The 22,725-nt window shown below is 35.5% G+C and overlaps 2 protein-coding genes across 11 annotated transcripts; one reads left to right on the forward strand and one right to left on the reverse strand.

Annotated features, from left to right (window-relative positions):
• The first annotated feature begins 370 nt into the window (after positions 1–370).
• On the forward strand, positions 371–9,851 carry Vav (Vav guanine nucleotide exchange factor). 6 transcript variants are annotated; one of them, XM_066293465.1, is made up of 16 exons: positions 371–512; positions 1,300–1,548; positions 1,614–1,789; positions 2,538–2,603; positions 2,816–2,957; positions 3,610–3,771; positions 3,831–4,031; positions 4,402–4,521; positions 4,760–4,914; positions 4,970–5,093; positions 5,146–5,354; positions 5,406–5,606; positions 7,711–7,938; positions 8,069–8,224; positions 8,284–8,461; positions 8,546–9,851. In XM_066293465.1, the coding sequence occupies exons 2-16, from the start codon at positions 1,309–1,311 to the stop codon at positions 8,600–8,602; spliced, it is 2,415 nt and encodes an 804-aa protein (XP_066149562.1). In that variant the 5' UTR covers positions 371–512; positions 1,300–1,308; the 3' UTR covers positions 8,603–9,851. The 6 variants fall into 6 exon arrangements, with proteins under 6 accessions (XP_066149562.1, XP_066149563.1, XP_066149561.1 ...); XM_066293466.1 differs by having other exon boundaries at positions 437–672; positions 5,152–5,354; XM_066293464.1 differs by having other exon boundaries at positions 438–672.
• A 334-nt stretch (positions 9,852–10,185) lies between these two features.
• On the reverse strand, positions 10,186–16,564 carry LOC136345310 (peroxidase-like). 5 transcript variants are annotated; one of them, XM_066293471.1, is made up of 14 exons: positions 15,910–16,518; positions 15,617–15,856; positions 15,286–15,419; positions 13,892–14,058; positions 13,642–13,772; positions 13,328–13,534; positions 13,065–13,273; positions 12,668–12,861; positions 12,212–12,436; positions 11,983–12,151; positions 11,647–11,930; positions 11,352–11,519; positions 10,985–11,132; positions 10,186–10,768 (listed from the first exon to the last, which is right to left on the reverse strand). In XM_066293471.1, exons 3-14 carry the CDS (start codon positions 15,404–15,406, stop codon positions 10,518–10,520), a joined length of 2,274 nt encoding a protein of 757 aa, XP_066149568.1. In that variant the 5' UTR covers positions 15,407–15,419; positions 15,617–15,856; positions 15,910–16,518; the 3' UTR covers positions 10,186–10,517. The 5 variants fall into 5 exon arrangements, with proteins under 5 accessions (XP_066149568.1, XP_066149571.1, XP_066149572.1 ...); XM_066293474.1 differs by lacking the exon at positions 15,617–15,856 and having other exon boundaries at positions 16,288–16,564; XM_066293475.1 differs by lacking the exon at positions 15,617–15,856 and having other exon boundaries at positions 16,264–16,564.
• Positions 16,565–22,725: the final 6,161 nt, after the last annotated feature.

Here is a 22,725-nt window from a genome sequence, read left to right on the forward strand (position 1 = left end):
TTGTGATATATAATAAATCATGGGAGGTTGACGAAGTTAAAGCCTTTAGTAGCGAAGAGGAGACTGAAGAATTGATGAAATCTGTTTTAATATAATAAGAAATTTAAGCTATCGCAACCTTGATTTAAATTTTAAAAATCTCTGCCCTTTAAAACGTAAAGTTTGTGCGTAAAAAACTTAAATAAAAAATTATATAGTACTCCGGTGACGTCATTTCAATACCGTTTAATAATATAGGAGTTATTTACTTAATATATAAGATGTTTTTGAATATAGTACTATGAATTTAACCACATATTCGATGACCCATAAGAGTGTGAGAGTTTTAGGTGCATAAACTTGTGTAGAACAGCTCTTCGCTTTCGTTATACAAGGTGTGAACGGATCAACTAAATAGAGGTAGTTGAAAGAAAAACAAAAGACAGCTGTTTTTGACTTTGACAGTTGACGGCTGTAAAACAAAGCAGGCATAATCAAAGCAAGAAATTAAATGAGAATTGAGGGAAAAAGTGGTAATTACTAATTAACATAAATCTGACTGCGCTTTAATGTAATCTCATTTAAATTAAACCCCAACGTCTTTCAAGCAATGTAATTTACACCTATGCAGAGTACTTGAAGTCTGTATTATCCATTTTCCGCCCCTAGTACATTTTGTCATCCACAAATCTGGTAAAGTCCTTTTTGCTAATTGTTATTAAATGGTAGCAAATACTCGATACCTCGCTTGAAACTATACGATTTAATGCATTTAGAATCATGTGGAGCTCAACAATGTTCACATATCATTAAATGCTTTAGTTGTTATTGTAATTGACACTGGGGTCATTTAAATGTTCAATATGATATTTGCATATACAGGTCTGGATATCTCCTGCTATATATGTATATAGTTGTTTAATTTATTAGTTGTATTATTACCTCATTAATGTTCATTTACCACAGTATTCTGTAACCCACAATCACATTCCTAGTTTTACTGGCCCATATTCAGATATCACAAGTTTTTGGGGAGTTTTTAGTGTCTGGAGTTATACAAAGTATTGTTCATTCAGAAGGGTTGGTAGTAGAAAGTAGTTTAAAGTGGTATTCAAAGAGGGTTCAAGTATTAAGTGAAATCTAATAAGTGTCTATATCAAGTTTTATGAAATCATTCAATATGATAACAATCAAAGGAAAATATCTGCTCCATTGTACCATATCTCCTAAGATAAAATTGACTAAATAATTTTCCTTATATTTTCATGAAAAATCTTCCATAAAACCACAAAAATTCCATCATATGGTTTGCTCTTTCAGTTTGCTGCTATGGCAATGGCCCTTGACCCCCACTACCCAGATTCTGATGAACTGTGGCGTGAATGCGCCAAATGGTTGACCAGATGGGATATGATCTGGCCCGACCACAAGGCTAACTGGGATACCAGTACCATTGCAGATTTAGCTGCCATCCTTAGAGACGGTGTTCTATTGTGTAAATTGCTCAACAAGATTGATCCTGGTTGTATGGACATGAAGGATGTCAATTTAAAGCCTACAATGGCTCAGGTATATTGTTTTCTTAAATCAAACCCTTTTTTATTGAAGAGATTTCCTAATAAATGCATTTTTAGTTCTTGTGTCTAAGAAATATCAGTTTGTTCATCAAGACTTGTAAAACACAATTTGGATTGGGCCCTGCCGATATGTTTGAGGAATCAATGTTGTTTGATTTGACCAATTTTCACAAGGTTTTGTGCAGTTTATCAAAGCTGTCCAGGAGTGAAAAGGCATTGCGTGGAGGCATTGAGTAAGTCATAATTTGAATTGAGCATTCTGAAACTGTTATAATAATTGTCATTGTCCGTGTAATATTGACAGATTAGAAATAACAGTGTCAATTCTGGTAGCTAATGAGCCCAATTTATTTTTTACTAAAGTTTACATTTTTTGGTTATAAGTTTGCCTTGCTAGATAAATTAACTGTGATGAAATGAGTTTTAGAATCTATAAGATGATACTTTACATATAGTGAGATTCGCTCTTATCCTCCTGACTTTTTGATAGTGCGCTACTAACGAATTCTTTCTGGAAAATCAAATTTATACCTATTCCTTGTATCTTTTCTTTATAAAAAATTTAATAACTCATTCCACAAAGCCACTAGACCATAGAAAAATAAGCAATTAACCGCAATTATAAGTCATAAAATGCCTTTCATTATTAAGGATATTGTCTCATTATAAACTCCTGCTCCAGTGAGTAAAGAGGATTAATCATGAGTTTTAGATGAAAAGTATAATTTTGCATACTTAGCAGAACAAGTAAATTCTTTTCTTCAGTTTAATGTCTGATGTGTCCGTTTTCGCATACGTCGGTAGCTCCATCATAATTTGGCCTCAAATTCCTTTAAAAAAAATTGAGTAATTATTAATATTACGGTAAATTAAGATGATGGATTTGTGGCAGTTTTTGCCAAAACATGATAAAATTACCATAACTGGATACCGAAAATGTTGGGAACAGAACAGTTTAGACGACCACACTACATTTTGCAGGGGATTTTACGCCCAGAGCCAAAAGAGCAGAGAAGAAGAAGTGATCTATCAGAGCTTGACCAAAATGTAAGTATTTACTGGGTAAAATCAATATTGAATTATACATAATGTCCCATAATCAGTTATGGAACCTGTGTAGTGCGTCTCCATTATGATAATAAACATGGGGGGTCATTTCTGTTGTCTGATTTATTTTAATTTAAAAAAATATATAAAAAGAGTGTTTTGGCGGTTACAAATTTCATTGGCCAAAATAAACACTCCCACTTTTTTGGTAGTCAAGTGCCTCCTGCGCACACGCCCATCGGCGGCGCCGACGCTCACTGGCGTATGTTCACCATTCCCTGTCCAACAGTGGAGAGCCAAGAAGACATTTACGATGATTTATGTTATGTTACCTTTCAAGCGACGCCGCCTGAGGTCAGAAATTATAACGGTTTTGTTGTGTAGTTTGAAACTCAGTAGTAGCTGGATCGGTCACTTATTGTTTTTTAGGATTTTGTTTGTTTTTAAAAGTTTATTGTGCTGAAGCTTGCACTTTTCACACGTATGCGACAACTGATTTGCACACGTACGTCTGCCAACATTTTCTACTACTGCAAGTTAGTGTGTGAAAAGTGCGCTTTGCACACGCGTATGCGTGCGTATGCAGCGTGTACAAGAAATTTGGAAACGCCCAATTATACCAGGCGATGTCCGGCAACGTCACCATAACAATCTGAGCAAATAGCTTTACGATTGACAAATATAATTGAGGCGTTCCCATACTTTTTGGACACTCTGTATGTGTGTTTTTGTTAATTTTTGAGGCATTCGTAGGAATAGAACGTTACGTTATTTTTACTTTTGCATGGTTTTCTCTTTTATTTTCGGCAGTCAACCGGCTGCACCACGGGGCTTAGATTTAAGGCACTCGTTCGCCGATACCGAGCCCGGGTTACCATGGGAGAAAATCTATCAGGACTTGCTTGAAGTACGCAGTAGCATCGAGGTATTTTTCTTTAATTCTTTCATCTGCATGAAACCTCAATTTAAACTCTTAAAGACTGTAATTTACACCCACAATTTACAGCAAACCCAACCGCAAGAGAAACGTGATTATGTACTAAAAGAGCTGCTGGACACGGAAAAAAACTACGTAGACGTTTTGAATAAACTGAAAATGAGCTTTATGCCGACTCTTCAGAGTCACATGAAACCCGACGATCATGCGCTCGTTTTCCATAAGATCAAGGTGGGTTCCAGTGGATTTTTTTAACCATTCATTGTTAATGTGAACCATTGGCGTTCCAGGAACTATATGACGTTCATTCGTCGTTTTTGCTGGAATTAACCAAAATCCGGACAAATCCAAACGTGAAGCTCGGTAATGTGTTTCAGCAGTTCAAAGAGAAATTCCTGATTTATGGTAGTTATTGCCCCAATTTAACGAAAGCTACTGCATTATTGCAGGAGCTCTGTGATCAGGACGATAATTTTAATCAGATTGTCATTGTAAGTTTTACATGTCATTCCAACTTTTAAAATATATTGGTTTGCTTCATTTTTCCTCGGTATAAATAATGGACGTAGAACAACTGAACATAACATAGAATTTCATAGTTTTAATGAAATAGAGTAGCCTTAAATATAGAATACATTTTTTATAGAATTCATGCAATTATTAGATGCATCCAGACTAGATTGTTGAACCGCATACTTAGAAATTCACATTTGATTATTTTCTGACCTCTATTCAGTGTTAAATCTTTCCTTCATTCGTCAAAGTTCATTATTTATATGGAAAAAACATATGAAAAATTGTGAAGTTGGAATATTATAATATACAATGAAAAATAAAAATGTTAATTGAGAGAGTTTTCAGAGGGTCGAGAAAGAGGTGAATAATGGTAAATTTAAGTTGCGAGACATATTATCAGTACCCATGCAAAGAATCTTAAAGTACCATTTACTGTTAGAGAAGCTAACTGAAACGACTGAAGAGGTAGGTTATTATGTTTTGAATTCCAGGTAGCTTTAAGTTTGAAAAATAACAACAAAAATGTGAATTTAGACATATATGGTTGATTTATTTTTACGGAAATAATTGGAAGAAAAGGAACCGTTGAATGTCTGGCAAGATTTTTCTATTTGATACCGTTGAGCCTTTCGGATTTTTTCTCCAATTAATAGTTATTTTCAGCAATAGTTTTGTTTTCTATAAAACCCTCTACCGGTTTTAGCACCACGACGAATACACAGACCTCAAACGGGCTTGGGAAGATATGTTAGACGTTGCCCGGTACATCAATGAGGCTCATAGAGACTTTGAACGTTTAAACGTAATAAACAATCTTCAAGACAATATCGTCGAGTGGGAGCATGAACCGGATATGAAGTAACTTTTCAATGTTCTCCTTTATGATAGCATTTTCTTCATATCGCGATTTTAGATTGTCTGATTATGGGAAGTTAATCGGTGACGAGGAAGTGAAAATAAAAGCGCATGATGACCAGAAAACCAGAAACAGATATGTGTTCATTTTTGATAAATGCATTTTGATTTGCAAGCAACGGGTGAGTACGTTTTGTTACATTTATTTAACATTTTCAGATGTTTTATAATCAGAATCAGAATAATCAATTCGGCTTTCGGGACATTCTCAACATAATGGAATACCACGTAGAAGAAACGCATAATCGCGCCATATTGAATAACCAAGGGCGTTGGTCTTACAGCTTTCTATTGGTGAAAAATATGAACGAAATGGCCTATACGGTGTACGTGCGAACCCTGGAAATTAAAGGGAAAATTATTAGAGCCATTAGTGAAGCTCAGTGAGTACTCTCATACCTCGTGTAAATTCAATATTTTATTTTTATTTTCAGGGACAATGTTCAGCCTCGTTCTCTCTCAAATACAAACCACAATTTCGAATTGCACACTTTTGCCAGTGCCGTTCAGTGTGGGTACTGTTGCAAGTACTTAAAAGGCCTGTTTTTCCAGGGATATTTGTGTCACAAGTGTAATTGCTGCGTCCACAAGACGTGTATACAGTACAGCGGCAGGTGTGGGGTCACGTCGGTGAGGTAGATACTAATCGACATAAACATTACATTTAGTTACGAATTAGGATTCAGGGTTTTTATTCTCAAAAGCTGTGGAGCAATCTCATTTCTTGCATTTCACGCACATATCATTGCACAAACCAAGCGAATTATACATACAGTACATCCTAGCGAACTTGGCATATGAAGGAGTGTCTTTTTCTGCGCATCTCGATTCATAGTATATAAAATCCAAATAGAACGTGATGGAGATCATTTGCGGTACTGCTCGCTTAATGCGATGGCCAGGCGGAGCTCTGCAACGTTGCCGGCTCGCTTTTAAATAGCCGGGCGCGTAATCGTTATTTAAAGTTTACCATCATTTCAATAAATTTTTCTCCTCTAAATTAAAAAAGAAAATAAGTGCAATTCTTAAACGTAAGTGTAAAATTCTAGAAATTAATTTAAAAAAACAATGAACATTTATTATTTATATTATTGTAATGTAATCTCCATTATAATATAATATTTATTATATTATAATGGAAATTATAACAAAAGCCAAAATTAAATTTAATGTTCAAATCGGCCCCCTTCTTGTGCAGAACAGTAACCGAGCCTATCATAAAAAGCCTGCCGCACTCTTGCAAATGTTTCTGGATTAATAGTTTGCGTGCACTTTCGAATTTCAATTCGCAACAAATCCAAATTATTAGTCCTATCATTCTAAAATCTATAAATTGTAGATTTGACATAACCTCACAAGAAAAAATCTGCAGGAGTTAAATCAGGAGATCTTGCTGGCCATACAATGGTTCCCCGTTCACTTATCATTTTGTTTGGGAAATGTCTCTCAAGACATTCTCGGACAGAAGCAGTATTGTGAATAGGACAACCAACTTGCTGAGGCCATACATCCCCTAAATTAATTCCTAATTGTTGGATTGCTGGAATAATTTGTGCCTGGAGCAAGTCAAGGTATTTCAACTCATTCAAAGTACTCTCAATGAAAAACGGACCAATGGCATGGTCACCTAAAATACCTGCTCAGACATTAAGTTTTTGGGGACATTGGGTTCTCCCTTCGTTCGGTTTAAATTTCCCATTGATCAGTAACGTGTGACGACTAGATTAGCGTGGCCTAATAATGAAAATGTCGATTTATAGGTAAAAAGGATGATTTTGATGAAATTTTCATCATTATTGGCCCTTTACATTATTGTTTCACAAAAAACCAGCCGTCTGTAGATCTTCAGGAAAGATTTGGTTCGTTTTTTTTCAACTTGTACGAAGTGTACCCGTTTTTCCTCAAAATGAGCGATTTTACGTGACACATCTACTTGGTTCGCTATTTCATTGAGGGACTGATTAGGATTTTCCTCAACACTGGCACAGATCGTGATTTCCTGCTCTTCCCTTTAATTGTTATTTTGTGGGGGGCGTTTATAATGTAGGGGCGAAACACATCTAGTCATCTCGAAATTTTGAATGATACGACGCACTGTGGTAACATTAGGAACCGGCCGATTCCAAAAATGTCAAAAAAAATCAAAGACTACCCCTTCTAAGGATTGCCTTGAATAAAATTGTTTGATCATAAAGGCTTTTTCTTTAATTGTAAAAATTTCCACTTTAATCTATTTCTATTCACTATTATAGCAAGACACGGATGGTAAATTTATTCAAGAATTTAGGTAGCAAGTGAGGAAAACAAAATTATTTTTGGCTTTGTATTCCATATATTCAACAGAAAATGTATCAAAAATACTTTACTGTTTAGGCTTGTCTTTAAGTATCGCCGTATTTTTAATACATTGGTTTGTCGATACCATCAATCAAGCACCCGGCCGTTTGAAAGAGAGCCGGCAACGTTGCAGAGCTTCGCTTGGCTAGCGCATAGAGCAAGCAGTACTGCAAACGATCTCCATCACATTTTATTCGGATTTTGTATACTATGAATCGAGATGCGCAGAAACAGACACTATTTCATATGTCCAGTTCGCTGGGATTTACTGTATATTCAGCCAGACGAATGAACACTACAAATGGCCCACGAGAGGTTTTTACATGACGCATGAGAATAAGACCCCAGGTGTCTCATTCAGTTTTGAAATTTCTGTATATATAGATATCGTTTCATTATTAGGTTGCCACCAACGGTGGTAAATGGTCTGGACCCTCTGAAGAATAAATTATGGTATGTCGGCGAAATGGATAGGTCGACAGCAAAGGACAAACTCATACACAGGGAAAACGGTACTTTTCTGGTTCGAATTAGTCCTGGCAATGCGTTCAATGTAACGCGAAGCGGAGAAAGATCGTACGCCCTCAGTTTACAGTACGTGAAACCAGACTGTTTAGATAACCGAAACAAGTATGTTTGATCACATAACAGGTTGTCGAAATAAACAAAATAGCTATTTATGTAATTAGTTAGGAAATGCAAATGTTATATAACTGCATTTTTTGGAGTCTTATTGTTCATTAAAACCGTTGGGTTCCAGGTCTCAAGGCATACCAAAACACATGCGCATAAATGTGCGTCCTGATGGTTCTGGCGAGACCAAAAAATACTACCTATCTGAATCACGATTTTTCAGTAGCATAGAAGAGCTGGTTTTGTACTACGAAAACAACAGTTTAAAGGAAAATTTCACCGGGTAGTTTGATTGTGTTTCCAACATTTTGGAAGAGAAATAATGAGGTTATACTCCTTTAGGTTGCACGATGACACGAAACTGCTATATCCGTTTCATCAGTTGCGCGCGGTTGTGCTGAAGAATCACGATGCGATGGATAGAAGTCAGTTGACGCTGCGAAAAGGACAAGTGCTCAGTGTGATAGGAAAAGACGGGTATAGAGAGGGATGGTGGAAAGGCAAGACTGAAAATAATGAGGTATATTCGTTATTTTAACATTGAAAGCTTTAAAGGTTTATAGAGAATAGACCTGAATATGAATATGGAAAAATTTAATTTCAGATTGGATATTTCCCCGTAACGATAATAAATCTGGAAGGAGAAGTCAGGTTCGACTGAGTAGCCAAAACGAACCACACATACGAAGACTAGTCAATCGCACGAAATGCAGGAGGAAATTGTGAATCTCATTATTGATGTTAACATTGATTTGGGTTAGTTTAGGTTAATTTGAATTGAATTCAATGCGGGTAAGTGTCGTTCATCGGTATCAGTATTCGTATCAAATAAGTGTTCTTTCGTAACAAACAACGTGAAACTTATGATAAGCGACCACTTTAAAGCGTCCAAAATGCTAAATCGGCAGAATCGGTCCCAAGTGCAGATTTTTCATTGTCGATTCCATCGAATATTCGTAATATACTTGCTCATATGTTGTGGCCTAACCGTTGCTTGTGGTGCTGATGTAGGCGTGTCCTGACAAGTTGGAAAGTCAACGATTCCGATTCCATACTCAGAATTAACCGTTAAATTGTTTGTTGAAGAAACCCTCAAAGAAGATGATTAAATATAACAGCCTGTCCCACATACACAAAACTGGAAATTTATCGGTTAATGCCGAGTGGGGATTGATTTGCATATATGTAGTTACTTAACGTCAATTTTATTAATATTGTGTGAAGATGTTTTAACGTTTTTAAAGAATTTTTATGTTGCTTTTGAGCGGAATTATCAGGTATGAACATTGTGCCATTTGTTAGTGATTTTTCGAAACGGTTTATCCGCTTCCTTGCAACTGAAGGCAGAATCCAAAGTAATTTTATAAAATAACAGTTATCAATATAGTTGCTCGCATCAATGTTAGAAAGCTCGCTGGCAGTTGTTACATTCATCTAAGCGGCGATATTGAATGCCATTGTTTTCATTTTAATATCTAAGCGTATCGTCCATTTTGAGTCTTACCAAGATTTTACACATGTGACATGACCGTGATGTTGGTGCTGTGTAGTAAGATATTAAATTGAAAACAGGGTTATATATTCTATTCTAAACGAATCATATCATTACAAGTATACCAAATCTTGAGTATTGTAAGCGAGGTAGTTGTAGCTTTGTTACAAACGAAATTTGTTAAGTTTCTGATAATTTTGGTGATTATTTTGAATTGCCTAATAATAATTAAGGAAATGTTTAAATTATTTTTTACGTGATAGTTAGAAAAAAATTCTGAGAGTTTGTCAAGATCGTTATAAGTATTAGTAACGTATAATGGGGGTATGTCGTTGAAAAAGGTGCCAAATTTATACTGTGTAAAATGGATACTATTAATAAGTGATGTCAATGCAAATAATATCTATAAATTGATTGAAAAAAAATGAGTGTAGTTTTTTTTAAATATTATCATTCACCTGACGTAATGGTTAATACGTGTCGTCCGTGGAATGGTGAAAGCGTTGTTTATTGATGTTGATCACGATAAAAAATCATATTGTCACCTGTCAAGGAATAGTAAGGGCATTGTTGGATTGACCTCATTCTAAGCAGTCAAAAATGTATAAAAGGCCGTTTTATGGTCGGCTTTTAAGGTTAAATTTTTGACGTGTGTAAGTTAATTTCCCTAGAACGTTATGTACTATTATCAGATGTGTGTGCTATTGATGATGATGAATTTATCAAAGATATCACTTCGAGATTCCACGGAGTTAATTAACATGAAAATATTTTTATTTTAATTTAAAACACATTACAGAGTACCTATTTATAGCAAATAACATAAACATCGTAAGTACTAGTCATCATCTAGAGTCAGTCTAAATTATTGACATCCGTCTAAGTCCCAACGCGGCTTGTTTAACTTGGCTCCGTGGGAACTCAACACAATCGAGCAGACTGCACATAAAACGACTAATCTAATGTTAATTTGTACACTCGCACATCTACTCTAATTAAAAGAACTTAAATCCTACAAACAGCCATTATTGGAGTCAGTCTCGACGAGAGAAAAATACTCGCTCGAAGTAATTAATACTACTTATTAGACGACGGCATTGCTAGAGTATTTAAGCTCCCGCCAGTGGTCTAAAGAGAGCTTTGGAATGATAGTCGAAGTGCAATCTAATAGTGGATTATTTGCGTTAATTTTCTCAAACGCCTTTTTCTGCATGCGCTTCACGTTATCGGTGTTATCACAGATAATCCGGGATAAGGAGACATTTTCGATCTCGGCTAACTGGAGCGTAGAGAACGGTTCCGGCTGGTTTTTGTTGTCGTAGAAATATCGATCACCTGAAAATAATTATTAACTCACTAAAGTGGCCCAGTAGATAGATAGCAATTCTGTATAATTTTTTTTTTACAAAAAGTATCATTCATAAATCTGAAAAAGGTGTTGTCAGACTTACGAATTTTTACAGAGAGTAAAGAAAAAAAAACAAACTTATAAATTATGCCAAAAAATTGGCAAATTAAAGCTTAAACCAAAATTTTCAGTATCAAACTCACCTTGTCGTGTCCTTATCATCTGATCGGCTATAATGCAGGAGAAGGTAGGTCCAAACAGTGAGTCCCCTTTGGGCTTTTCAAGCAAACCCCCAATAATTAGATCGACATCTTGTGGACTGCCATAAACACGTTGCAAGGCCAAAATATCCTAAATTAGTAAAAAAGCCGAATATAGCTATACCACTGGATCATAAGGTAATTATTTAAAGCGCCGTCAAAACGCTACACTTGTCATAATCACAAAAATTTTAGCTGTCAAGGCCATAATCGATGTCGCTGTTTCTTTCATTGAGAATATCATATTTTGCGGATATTTTGAATTGTAACAGAGTTTGAGAAATTCATTTTCACGTTAATAAGCACGTACCTGGTCCCTTATAACATCATTAAAATCGTTAAACTCGTGGGCCTCATTTAAGCCACAATACGTTCTATAATTGGCATAGCTGGGCAGTCCGTGATCCCTGCCGCGCTGCAAATCGAAGCTGAGTACATCGAAACCGTATTTGCCGTTGGTGTAGAGCTGATTGATGAGCTGCATAAAATGAAGAGTTTTTAACATTCAACTGATCACTAAACAATTATTGCTTTCTTTATTTGAGATTCATAAAGTGTTTTGATTCGACATTACAAATAGAAAGAAGGCAGATCTGTGAACTCACATCATCAGCAAAATACACGTCCAGTCGTTGACAGGATTGGGTGCTCAATCCTCTTGCCAAAGCATCCAAGACGCCGTCTTGACGCAGTAAGCCGGGATTGTGGAAGTAATTGCGCATGAAAATTGATTCGTTCGCGGTTCGACTTTCATCGTATAACTTCGGCATACCGTCTGATAATGATTTGATGCTGCGCATTACGGCCGTGGCAAAGGCGTTTGATACAGAAGGATCTACATTTTTGTTGTATGATGAGGAGGAGAGAACACGTTCCGCAACAAATTTGCCTAAAAATTCCCTTTTAAAAACAGATTTTTTAAGGTTTACACAAATACAGACCTAAGGCTGCAGGTAACCACTCGGTGTAAGTAATTTTCTGCATTTCCGCAATCACAATCTTTCTCGATTCCTGGAAGAGCCTTTCATCTCCCCAATGTGGATTTAGAGTCCCCAATTCATTGGCGATTCTGTTATGCTCCCGGAACCATAGAGTATGAATCAAGGCCAGCTATAATTTTATTATTAATAATTGAAGTCTCAAATCTCAGTTACAATACTCAGTTGGTACCTGAGGCTGAAAGTTAACCCGAGCGTCTCCGCTTTCAAAGCAAGTAGAATTTTTAGAGAAGAGCTGACAGTCATGAGTGGGGTCTTGAGATAAGGGCAAGTATTCCCGGTGCTCATAAGAGGAGGTGCGAAGCTTTCCGGCGGCAAAAGAGCGCAACTGCTCCGACTTTCTTAATGTCGAACCGTAGATTTGCGATCCATCCAGGTAGTGAGTGGCTTGGTTCACCTAAACACACATTTGCCATTTAACATGGTCGCTATAATAAATACATTATAGGTAATATAGTTCAACATTTTTCAAATTTCGAACCTCACGTATATGTTAAATTTGGCTTTGTTATTGTCCATTATATACACAAAAGAAAAGCAAAGATTTTTCCATTTTTCCAGGAAACATAAGTTCACATAACGTATAAAATAGATACAAACGACATACTGGACGAAGAAAACTACCTACTTGGTCTGAAGCACCGAAACTGCAATCGGATCGAATTGCTGGGATGGACCGGACAAAACTGAGACACGTAACACCCTCTTCTGCGTATTTCTTGTCGTCGGCGACATAAATTGGGGAGCAAAAGGGGTGCACATAGCGGGGAGTGAGACTAACCCCGTCCCTGCCGCAACATTCAATCGGGATGTCGGTATGAACTGCAAAATTACAAAAAGCACTGAAGCTAGATGAATGCTGCCAGATTTGTTAATGTTTGGCAGTGCTTTCATAAGTAGCTAAGTTTATCAATTACGATTATCATTTTATTGTCAATATCAATATAAATATCTTCTATGTGTCACTGTCAGCGTTACTGTTTTCAAGTGACAGAGGCAAGTAACAGCCCTATATACATACTTACTAGCAACAGCAGTAGCGGATCGACATAGATCATGCTCCAGGAACTGCGACCATTGCATTAAAGCTAGAGTAGACTTTCTCGAAGGCCTGTTACCGGTTTTTATCAGAGAACTGACTACTTGTCGAGGATTTGGTAACGGTTTTTTCGAAACCGCTCTGCGTGGCTCGTGGACTCCGTCAGAATAATCTGCATAAAGCAGACGGGAATATCTGTTTACAACAACCATTAGAGGATAATCTTTCACCGAATAACGTAAGGCTTACCCAGTAAACGATTCTCCTCTATGTCCCATGGCGACATTGTTGCAACTGCCATTAATAGTCCTGTAAGGCGAATTGTATTGTGCTTGGTCGCAGGAAGATTCTATCAAGTTGCATGCGTCACTCAGAGGTGTGCGGTGAAAGGTGAATTTCGACATCAACATGGCGCAGTCTTGGTAAGTCAATGGGTGTGAACTAGCTTTGGATAACCTAAAGACACGGTTCCTTAAAGTCTTGGCAACTTGGCACCACTTGGTACCTCTTGTTTTAATGGAGCATTTATTTTCCAAAGGATTTTGACGAATTCCGCTACTGACCTATGGCAATAGATATTCAACAGTTGATTTGATGCCCTAAGCGCGATCAAAGCATCTTTTCCTCTATCCAAAGCTTCTACTTCAGGACCGAAGGAAATCAACATACCATGGGAAGGAGTATCATCGGCCACCTAAAACCACCAAACATTAAAACTTTATCGGCGTGTGCACTTACTTTAATAAGAGACGAAAATGGAGGTCTTATGTCCAATAATATGAGAAAATATCACCTACGTTGACCATAACTGACCTTAATGTTGGACCACAGTAAATTGTTTTCCAGTCTCTTCATATATCCGACGACATTGACTGCAAAATTAACGGTTGAATTGAGGTCCTCTATCGTGATGTGATTCAAAATATCCATCATTTCAGAGTTCGGGGTTGTCATGGATATGGAATTGTCATGAACGCCATCTGGAGATCAATTTGGTAAGTTAACCATGCAACCTCTGGCGGAAAAATTGCAAAGCCAGAAAAGCAAACAATTCTGAAGTTACGCCATATGGAGGTATAATATGTTTACTTCCGTTGTTTATTTGAATGGAATGTTATTTTTCGAGAGAGATAATTTAATTAAAGTTTCTGATATGTGGGCACAACTTGCTACAGTTAATATGAAGTCTCTGCTTCGCAGCCATTTTACAGCGAAAATTGAATTGATTCTCCAGAAGAATTTGCTTTTCTCAAAACTGAAATGTAACAAAAGAGCAATTTTAATAAATCAAAAGCACATGGAGAGGGTTCCGGAGCGAGTTTGACTGATGTCAAACGTCACAGTTACGACCAGCAAGAGTGGCAACCATTTTGCTTGATGTGAACCGTAACGGTCGCGATTAACGACACAGCTGTCATATTGACATATTCTTAAATAGCCTAGTAAATGGCATATTCAGTACGCATTTTTTGGATACTCGAATTCGCATCAATAGATGGTGCCACATAATCTTGCCAACGTTTCAAAGCAAGCCTGCTTTCCAAATTTAAATTCTTTGAAAGTCAATACAAGATTTTATTTGTACATCTCTATATTGAATGTTTTCATTATTAAAAAAAAAACTTTATTCGAATCAAAATAATATCGAGAGATAATAAATATTTATAACGTGTGCTGGGATTTACGGTACAAAAACCGGCACATAAACTGAAATAAACATGAAGGAGCGTTAATTTACATGTAAAAGTGAGTAATCACGCTACACAGGCGTGCTGAGCATAGAAGAGTCCAAAACATAACATGATGAAAATAAACTTTTAAGAATATTTTGGCACTGGATCCAGTTTGTAAACAGGGCCAAATGCTATTTTTAAAAATATTTAACTCTGGCCTGCTTCATAAATAGTGAAGGGGCACGTTTAAAGGCCGAAATGATTTAGTCTGAGAGAAAACGAGAATTGTGGAACATTTCCCGGATCAAACGTATGCACAACAAACAGCAATAAATTGTCTCTTATTAGCATAAATCAATACTGCTTCCAATATCAAAACATGATGTAAGAGCCTGATAAAAATATGTGAAGTAATGTGAATTCGTTGGACAAAGTTCAAATATTATACGAATAAGAGTTTTTTTGGTGTCAGACTCTTCTTATTGTGATAAAAATACATTTAGGAATATAAAAATTTGGGAGGGTTTATCTTACCATGAAAGGGCAGAAGTAAGCCATTGATTGAAGCATCCGAAAATATGCCCCCATGGATGGAAAGTACCCAAAGTAATATACCGAAAAGCGGCATGGTAAATTTCAAGCTCTGGAAGTCCATTGTGGCTCTCAATCTAAACAAAATGAGGTGAAAGTCGGAATCACGTCAGGGCATCTCGATATCATGGCAATTTAGACATACAAAAATGCGCGCAAAATACGATAGAATGGCTTAAAGATCTAAAAATGGCTTAACTGTACTAAATTAACTTACAAAACTTCACATTAAAATACAGAAAATGCCAAATTTCGGCTTTTTTGTCGCACTTACTGCGTATTTTTCGAATTCTCCAGTGCGCCATTAAATTCCAGAAAACCAATTAATCGATATTGTTTCCAAACAACGCAATCTCAGCTGCTACTTGTTACGAAATAACAATGAGTGTTTACCGAGAATTTCTCTAATGATTGTAGTTGCTAATGTGTACTGCCCAGATCACGAGACGGGTGAATGCTTCCTACACCATTCCGAAACATCGACTGCCGCCTTCAAACCGATGAATTGATAACACTATAAGCACCAGTTTTGTGTGCAAACTGAACAATTATTGTTGTTAGAAGTACCCTTCAGTATCAAAATAATCAAAAAACAAAATTGTAGTTGCCTTTCAACGCAAAGCTACGCCTCTGGCCATTCAATAAACATGGGCGGAGAAGTGTTCGAAAATATCGACCTCGGACGCCTCTGGATTCAAAAAAATCGTAGAAGCAATTTCCTAGATCCTTAAAAGTAAAATCGTACTCAATAACCAGTGTCAAAAAAATTGGTATTAAAGGTAATAGTTGCATAAAAACCTAAAATCAGAAAATTGATTACAGAAATGCACTTATATGCGTGTACTTCAATATAGAATTTGACTTAAAAAGGAGTACTTTAGGGCTCTAATGGTACCTTATTGGTCTTCAAAAATCACTAACCAGCATTCAAGCACGAAGACTTACAGCTTAAACGTTCCCTTTACAGCTTACGACAAACACTGCTTTGCAGTTTCCCAATCAAACCCACAAAATTGTTGAAAAAGAAAACAGTTTTCCGGTACTGCTAAAGACCCGGCAGCAGTTGTCCGGTCAACCTAACCAATTAAACAGTTCCGGCTAAACGATGCAAGTACCCCACTCGAGTTTATCAATGAAAATCGTTGTAGTGTATGTAAAAAATGTTACTTAATAGAAGAAATTCGGCATCAAAGAGCTGCGATAGCGCGCCGCTTTTATTGCGATTACGGACTGAAGCTGCGACTTCCCGCGGGTGCGACTTAAGTAATAGTTTCGACGACTGAGTTGCGCGCTTGGTCTAGTTGAAGCAGCAGCTGCGTTATCATATCAGCTTGGTACATAATTATGTTTACGGGAGGAATAATTATGTCCTTAACGGCAATAAAAATAAGATAAATAAAATATGATCTTAAGTTCAGATACGTAATTGCAATTGTGCATAAGTTGCTCTTAATGCAAAACTTCAGGACCAAAACTTGGGATATTTGCAACATTTCTTGGCCTTCAATGATATTCCGAAACCACATTTTAGTTATTTATTTGTTAATTGTTTAAATTTTTTACATAATTCTAATTATAGCTATTCATTACCACGAGTCACAATAAACAAAACACTGTTTATCACAGTCAAGGTTTGTGTTGCGGGTGAATGTTATGTATTGTTTAATTAGGCTGATAAAGGACAGGTTAAAAGGTCCGGGCCGTGCGTCAGCAAAGGGTCAAAGGACAGGAAAGGTCTTATCTGCTCCAAGTTGACCGGTGGTAAATACTGTTCTGATATCTTATTGAATTGATGGTAGCGTTTATAGAAACAGAGCTATTTATATTTTCGGTAATAAGAGCACAAATAAATGCTAAGAAAGAATGTGATTCTGGCGATTAATACTGGGTGTTTCATTTAAAATGACACAAGCGATTATCTCCAACACCAAATTTAAAAATCCCAAATGAAAGGAAAAATTAATTTTATTCATGTATTAATGGAACAAATAGTCAAAATCTTAATGCTCCACACCGAGATATGTTCCAATTCTCACGTAAACGATCTCGAAACATTTTCAAGAATTTCTTCACTGATTGCTTCACAAGTTGTTCTAATGAGAGTTTTCACATCGTCCGGAATTATTCAGATTTGAACATATACTTTTTTTTAAAAGATAAATCCAATGAAAAAAGTCTAATGGCGCTAAGTCAGGTGATCTAGGTGGCCCGTTCGCTGGAATGCTATATCCTATCCATTTTTTTAAAAGATTCTTTTAGTTTAAAACGTCTCATACCACATAAGCAAAATGGATGGGACATTGATCATGCTGATATCACAATGCCACTCATCGGTCAGTCAAGAATGTTGTCTTAGAACAAAATTGGTAGATTATTTAATAGAAAAATATTATATTTTTTCCTTTCAAATTGCATTCAATACAAAATGGCCCTATGATTTTGTTGCCCTCCGTACTGTACTAAACATTAATTGAACGATGTCTTTGATGTTTTATTTAGCTGAGCCAATGAGATTTTTGAAAAGAGCGGATAATAAAGTAGATTTGTAAGAAAAAAGCACATTGAAGAAAAAACCTTCATTTAAATGTAATTTTTCCCTTTCCCAAATACAAAATTGCACCGCTTTTCCATATCTTTGCCATGTAGTTCTTGGTGGAGGGAAATACAATACGGATGGAGAATAACTTCCACCTTTCCACCTTCCGTAATTTTAAAATGCGATACACACTGGAAAACGAAATGCCCAAACCTTTTGACAACTGACAGCAAACTACATGGGAATCAACAGCTACAGCCGCTGACATAGAAATTTGGTTGTTTTCATTAGTGGCACTTCTTGTAAGGATTTTTTATCCACATTGTGTTTTGCAGAAATTGTTTGATTATTCGGTAAAAATTTTGACGACTAGGCTCTATTTCTTCAGAGAATATTCGCACATAAATCCGATAAGCTTTAGCACTGTTTTGACTACTTTTTTCATAAGTTAACACCATTTAAATTTTGTTTTCTTTAGAAAACGTTTCCATTTTTCACTTTTAAATTATCAACTTTAATTGAAAAACACATAATTAGCTTGGTCTTAAAGATTCCTTTGAAAATTATAAATAAATTCGATCTTCCCCAAAAAGGATTACGAGGACGTTCTAATCCAAACATAGCTTTGTTGTTCGACTGATAACAATGACAATGAATAAAAAACGACTGAAACAATTTTTACTACGGTTCTGGGTTAATATTTAGTTTCAGTGAATTTTCATTTCCCATTAATGAAGTTTTTTTCGTAATTTAAATCACGTGTTATTTTAAACGTGCCACTTCAATTTTCGTTAATATCTGAAAAACGAAAAGTTAAAAAAACTTTTACAGCAAAAATACTCCTTTTTTTACACTCTTTGCAAATTTATTCAAAAATGGGCATTCTGTTTAAAAAAATAAATTTGACCTTGAAATATCCTTTAAATGACCTTGAGTAAAAATTTGTCAATGTGTTGGACGTCCTCTCTCGTGATGAATAATGTTTATTTGATTTTTTTTTTGAATTTGGTTTCGGGGATAATCGCTTGTGTCCCTTTAAATGAAACATCTTGAATATACAGGGTGTCCCTAAAAGGTCTGTACAAAATTCTACCATAGATTTCTGATGTCAAAACATGACGATTTAACCCAATTTACCTTAGTCCAAAAGTGGACGGTTTTCGAAATACAGGGCGTCAAAGTGAAAACAAAAAAAAAGTAAAAAAATTAATTTCTTGGTTGGTAATGCTGCTATCTACACAAAATGTCGTATCGGGCGATTTTTGGGGATAAGAAATCAGAATCCGTTTACATTTTCGATGCACAATGTAAAGGGAGTTGTCAGCGCTCGATGAACCCTCTTTAAAAGGGCACAACTTTTTCATCACCCGGTATAAAATTTATTTATGTCTAAACTTGTGTTTTCCTACATTTTTTAAGGAAAAAAAGTCTCTTGTTAAAAATCTCTACGAGGTTTCCTTCTTGAGATATTTGAAGCTTAAAGTTCGCTGCATGTCTTGAACAATAATTTTAATGTACTATGTACATATCTATTCTTACAGTTGGATCGAAAAAAATCAAAACTTAAAAATAGGTTAGAAATTACTTGAAAACATAGATACCAAACATAAACACGAAAAAATTATACTTTTAGTAGATGTTCGAAATGACCACCATTGACTTGCATACAAAGATTAATCCAACTCAAGAAATTAAAATGTACTTTATTCATCAATTCTTCGTCGTTCTTTAACATGTTTACTGCATTTTGAATTCGTCCCCATAGTTCCTCTTCACTATTTATGGCCGTGAAGTATACCATGGACTTTAGAGTCCCCCATAAAAAACAATCCATCGGAGTTAAATCCGGTGAGCGCGGTGGCCATGGTACCGGAGCATCATTTTCTCTACCTATCCATCTTCGTGGGTACTGTTGATTTAAATAGTTGCGCACATTTATAGTAAAATGTGGCGGAGCACCGTCGTGCATAAACCACATATCTTGCCGAAGTTGTAAAGGAAGATCTTCCAATAATTCTGGCATTGTATTTTGAATATGTTCCAAATAACTTTCACCACTTAATCGATGCGGCAAAATGACAGGACCAATAATAAAATTGTTAATTATTCCTGCCCACACATTAATCTTAAATTCACGTTGATAATGTACCACTTTCGTAGCATGCGGATTCTCATCAGCATAAACATGTTCATTGTATAAATTAGTAATTCCACTTCTCGAAAAACAAGCTTCATCCGTAAATAAAATATTAGTAACAATAAAATTAATTTTTAAGTTTTGATTTTTTTCGATCCAACTGTAAGAATAGATATGTAGTACATTAAAATTATTGTTCAAGACATGCAGCGAACTTTAAGCTTCAAATATCTCAAGAAGGAAGCCTCGTAGAGATTTTTAACAAGAGACCTTTTTTCCTTAAAAAATGTAGGAAAACACAAGTTTAGTCATAAATAAATTTTATACCGGGTGATGAAAAAGTTGTGTCCTTTTAAAGAGGGTTCATCGAGCGCTGACAACGCCCTCTACATTGTGCATCGAAAATGTAAACGGGTTCTGATTTCTTATCCCCAAAAACCGCCCGATACGACATTTTGTGTAGATAGCAGCATTACCAACCAATAAATTAATTTTTTTGCTTTTTTTTGTTTTCACTTTGACACCCTGTACTTCGAAAACCGTCCACTTTTGGACTAAGGTAAATTGGGTTAAATCGTCATGTTTTGACCTCAGAAATCTGTGGTAGAATTTTGTACAGACTTTTTAGAGACACCCTGTAGAATTAAATATTAAAATTTACAATTAATCAACAATATCAATCGCCGTAATAAACCTGAAAACGCAATAGGAAAAAGCGGTTATTCCTTCGTGAATGTACATACAGTGGTGGCCATATAAAAAAAAACGATTTTTAAAGTGGTAAAACTTTTTTAAAACAAAAATAATAAACATATTTGTATGATCAAGTATTTTTAAAATAAAACATATCTATTTTTAATCAACATAAGTTTTTTTTATATTAATGCTATAGACCGAAGCAATAAATAATCAAAATTCTTTTGGACAAATAAATAAGATCGTTTTTAAAGAAATTTTGTGTCGATAAGTTTATGCTGTCTGTATTGTGTAAAAGACCTTAATAGACCATAAAATTGGTAAAAGAAAAGATTGTACTTCGGGTTTGCGAAAATTGATTTTGTCGTTAGTGGAAAAGTGTTGGAGTTGTCAAAAAACAACAGTCCTGTTTGAAAGTTATTTACTAATACTACATATTAAAAAAAATCCAAAATTAACGTATATTCAACTACAAAATGAGCTCTTCGGCCAATAACCATTCGCAGTTTCAATAAGAACAATACGAAGGCGTTTAAATGAGGCAGGTTTGTTTGGAAGAGTTTTCAGAAGAAAATTCATGACATCAAAAAAGAATAAAACTGCACGGTTAAAATTTGCAAAACTTCATATTTGATGGTCAAGTTTTCAATAGAAGCACGGGTCATGGTGAGACGATACAAAAATTAACAAATTCGTTTCCGATTATCGAATTTATATGAGACGATCTCGTAACACAAAATTTAACCCAAAGTACACTACAATGACCATCAAGCATGATGGCGGCAATATTAACTTGTTGAGGCATATGTTTGGACAAGGAGTTGGACCCATTACCAAAGTTAACGGTATCTTAAACATGCGCAAATATTGGGATATTCTTGACAATATTATACTGTTATATACAGAGAATGCCTTTCCTGTTATCTGACAGTTTCAGCACGACAATGATCCGAAATATACAGCAAAAATTGTAAAATGGTGGTTAGTAGAAAATCAAGTTGATGTTATTAAGTGGCCTGTTTGCAGTCCAGACTTGAAACCAATTGAGAATTTATGGTGGGATGTAAAATAGGCGCTAAAAGATAAAAATCTAACAAATCTTACTCAACTTTACGAGGAAATTCACTGGTTTTGGTATGCCATACCTGAAAAACGGTGTCAAAAATTAATTGACTGCTGCTGCAACGGTGTTTGAAGTCATTCAGAATAAAAGATACTCAATTGAATATTAGTTTCAGTTTATTACCATTAATATGAATACAGCGATCGGCACAATTTTTGTAACGCAGTTCAGTCCACTATTGTTGCAATGCTAATATACATATATATATACATATATACAGGGTGTCCCACAAGTGTTTCATTATATTTCAGTGGGTAATAGTACATTGAAAAATAATATGACTCCCTATAGAAACCATATTCCAATAATGCTTCATTAAGAAGATACAGGGTGTTAAACTTTACTTAAAAAATCTAACTTTTATTGATATATTCAAAACCGTTTGAGATATGTAAGTGAAATTTGGCATGTTTTGAGAGTTAATGTAGACGGATTTATTTATGTAAAAGGGCTATTTTTCGTTTCACCAGTGACGTGCGTACGGACACCTCTCAGCACATTTTTAAAGAAAAACATGGTGCGCCACTGCTTTTTATCAAAATAAAAATTATTTTTAGAAGTTTAATTTCATTTAGAAGAAAAATGCTCACTCGACTCTTTTTCGTCCGACGTATTGTTTGCCAGTAAAAAATTGAATACCGTCTATATGCACGATATTCTCTAAATGATTTTAATAATATTAAGTTTGTTTTAAATATTATTTATTTGCTATAACATTATAGAAATTGTTCAAATTGGTGGCCATTTTGTTCAATACATAATTGAGCTCGCCTGTTCATTGATACTCTGATACGTTGAAATATTCCAGTTGTGTTTTAAGTTTAACACCCTGTATCTTCTTAATGAAGCATTATTGGAATATGGTTTATATAGGGAGTCATATTATTTTTC

Source organism: Euwallacea fornicatus, chromosome 19 (genome assembly GCF_040115645.1).
Source record: "Euwallacea fornicatus isolate EFF26 chromosome 19, ASM4011564v1, whole genome shotgun sequence".
NCBI classification, from domain to species: Eukaryota; Metazoa; Arthropoda; class Insecta; order Coleoptera; family Curculionidae; genus Euwallacea; species Euwallacea fornicatus.

Excerpts from the sequence above, each read along its gene's own strand:
- Vav (XM_066293465.1), top strand. The coding sequence starts at position 1,309 with ATGGCAATGGCCCTTGACCCCCACTACCCAGATTCTGATGAACTGTGG. Across the intron at positions 5,355-5,405 it reads AGAGCCATTAGTGAAGCTCA|GGACAATGTTCAGCCTCGTT; the intron begins GTGAGTACTCTC and ends TTTTATTTTCAG. Across the intron at positions 8,225-8,283 it reads TTAAAGGAAAATTTCACCGG|GTTGCACGATGACACGAAAC; the intron begins GTAGTTTGATTG and ends ATACTCCTTTAG.
- LOC136345310 (XM_066293474.1), bottom strand. The coding sequence starts at position 15,406 with ATGGACTTCCAGAGCTTGAAATTTACCATGCCGCTTTTCGGTATATTA. Across the intron at positions 11,520-11,646 it reads ACGTGTATTTTGCTGATGAT|CTCATCAATCAGCTCTACAC; the intron begins GTGAGTTCACAG and ends CATTTTATGCAG. Across the intron at positions 10,769-10,984 it reads GATGATAAGGACACGACAAG|GTGATCGATATTTCTACGAC; the intron begins GTGAGTTTGATA and ends AATTATTTTCAG.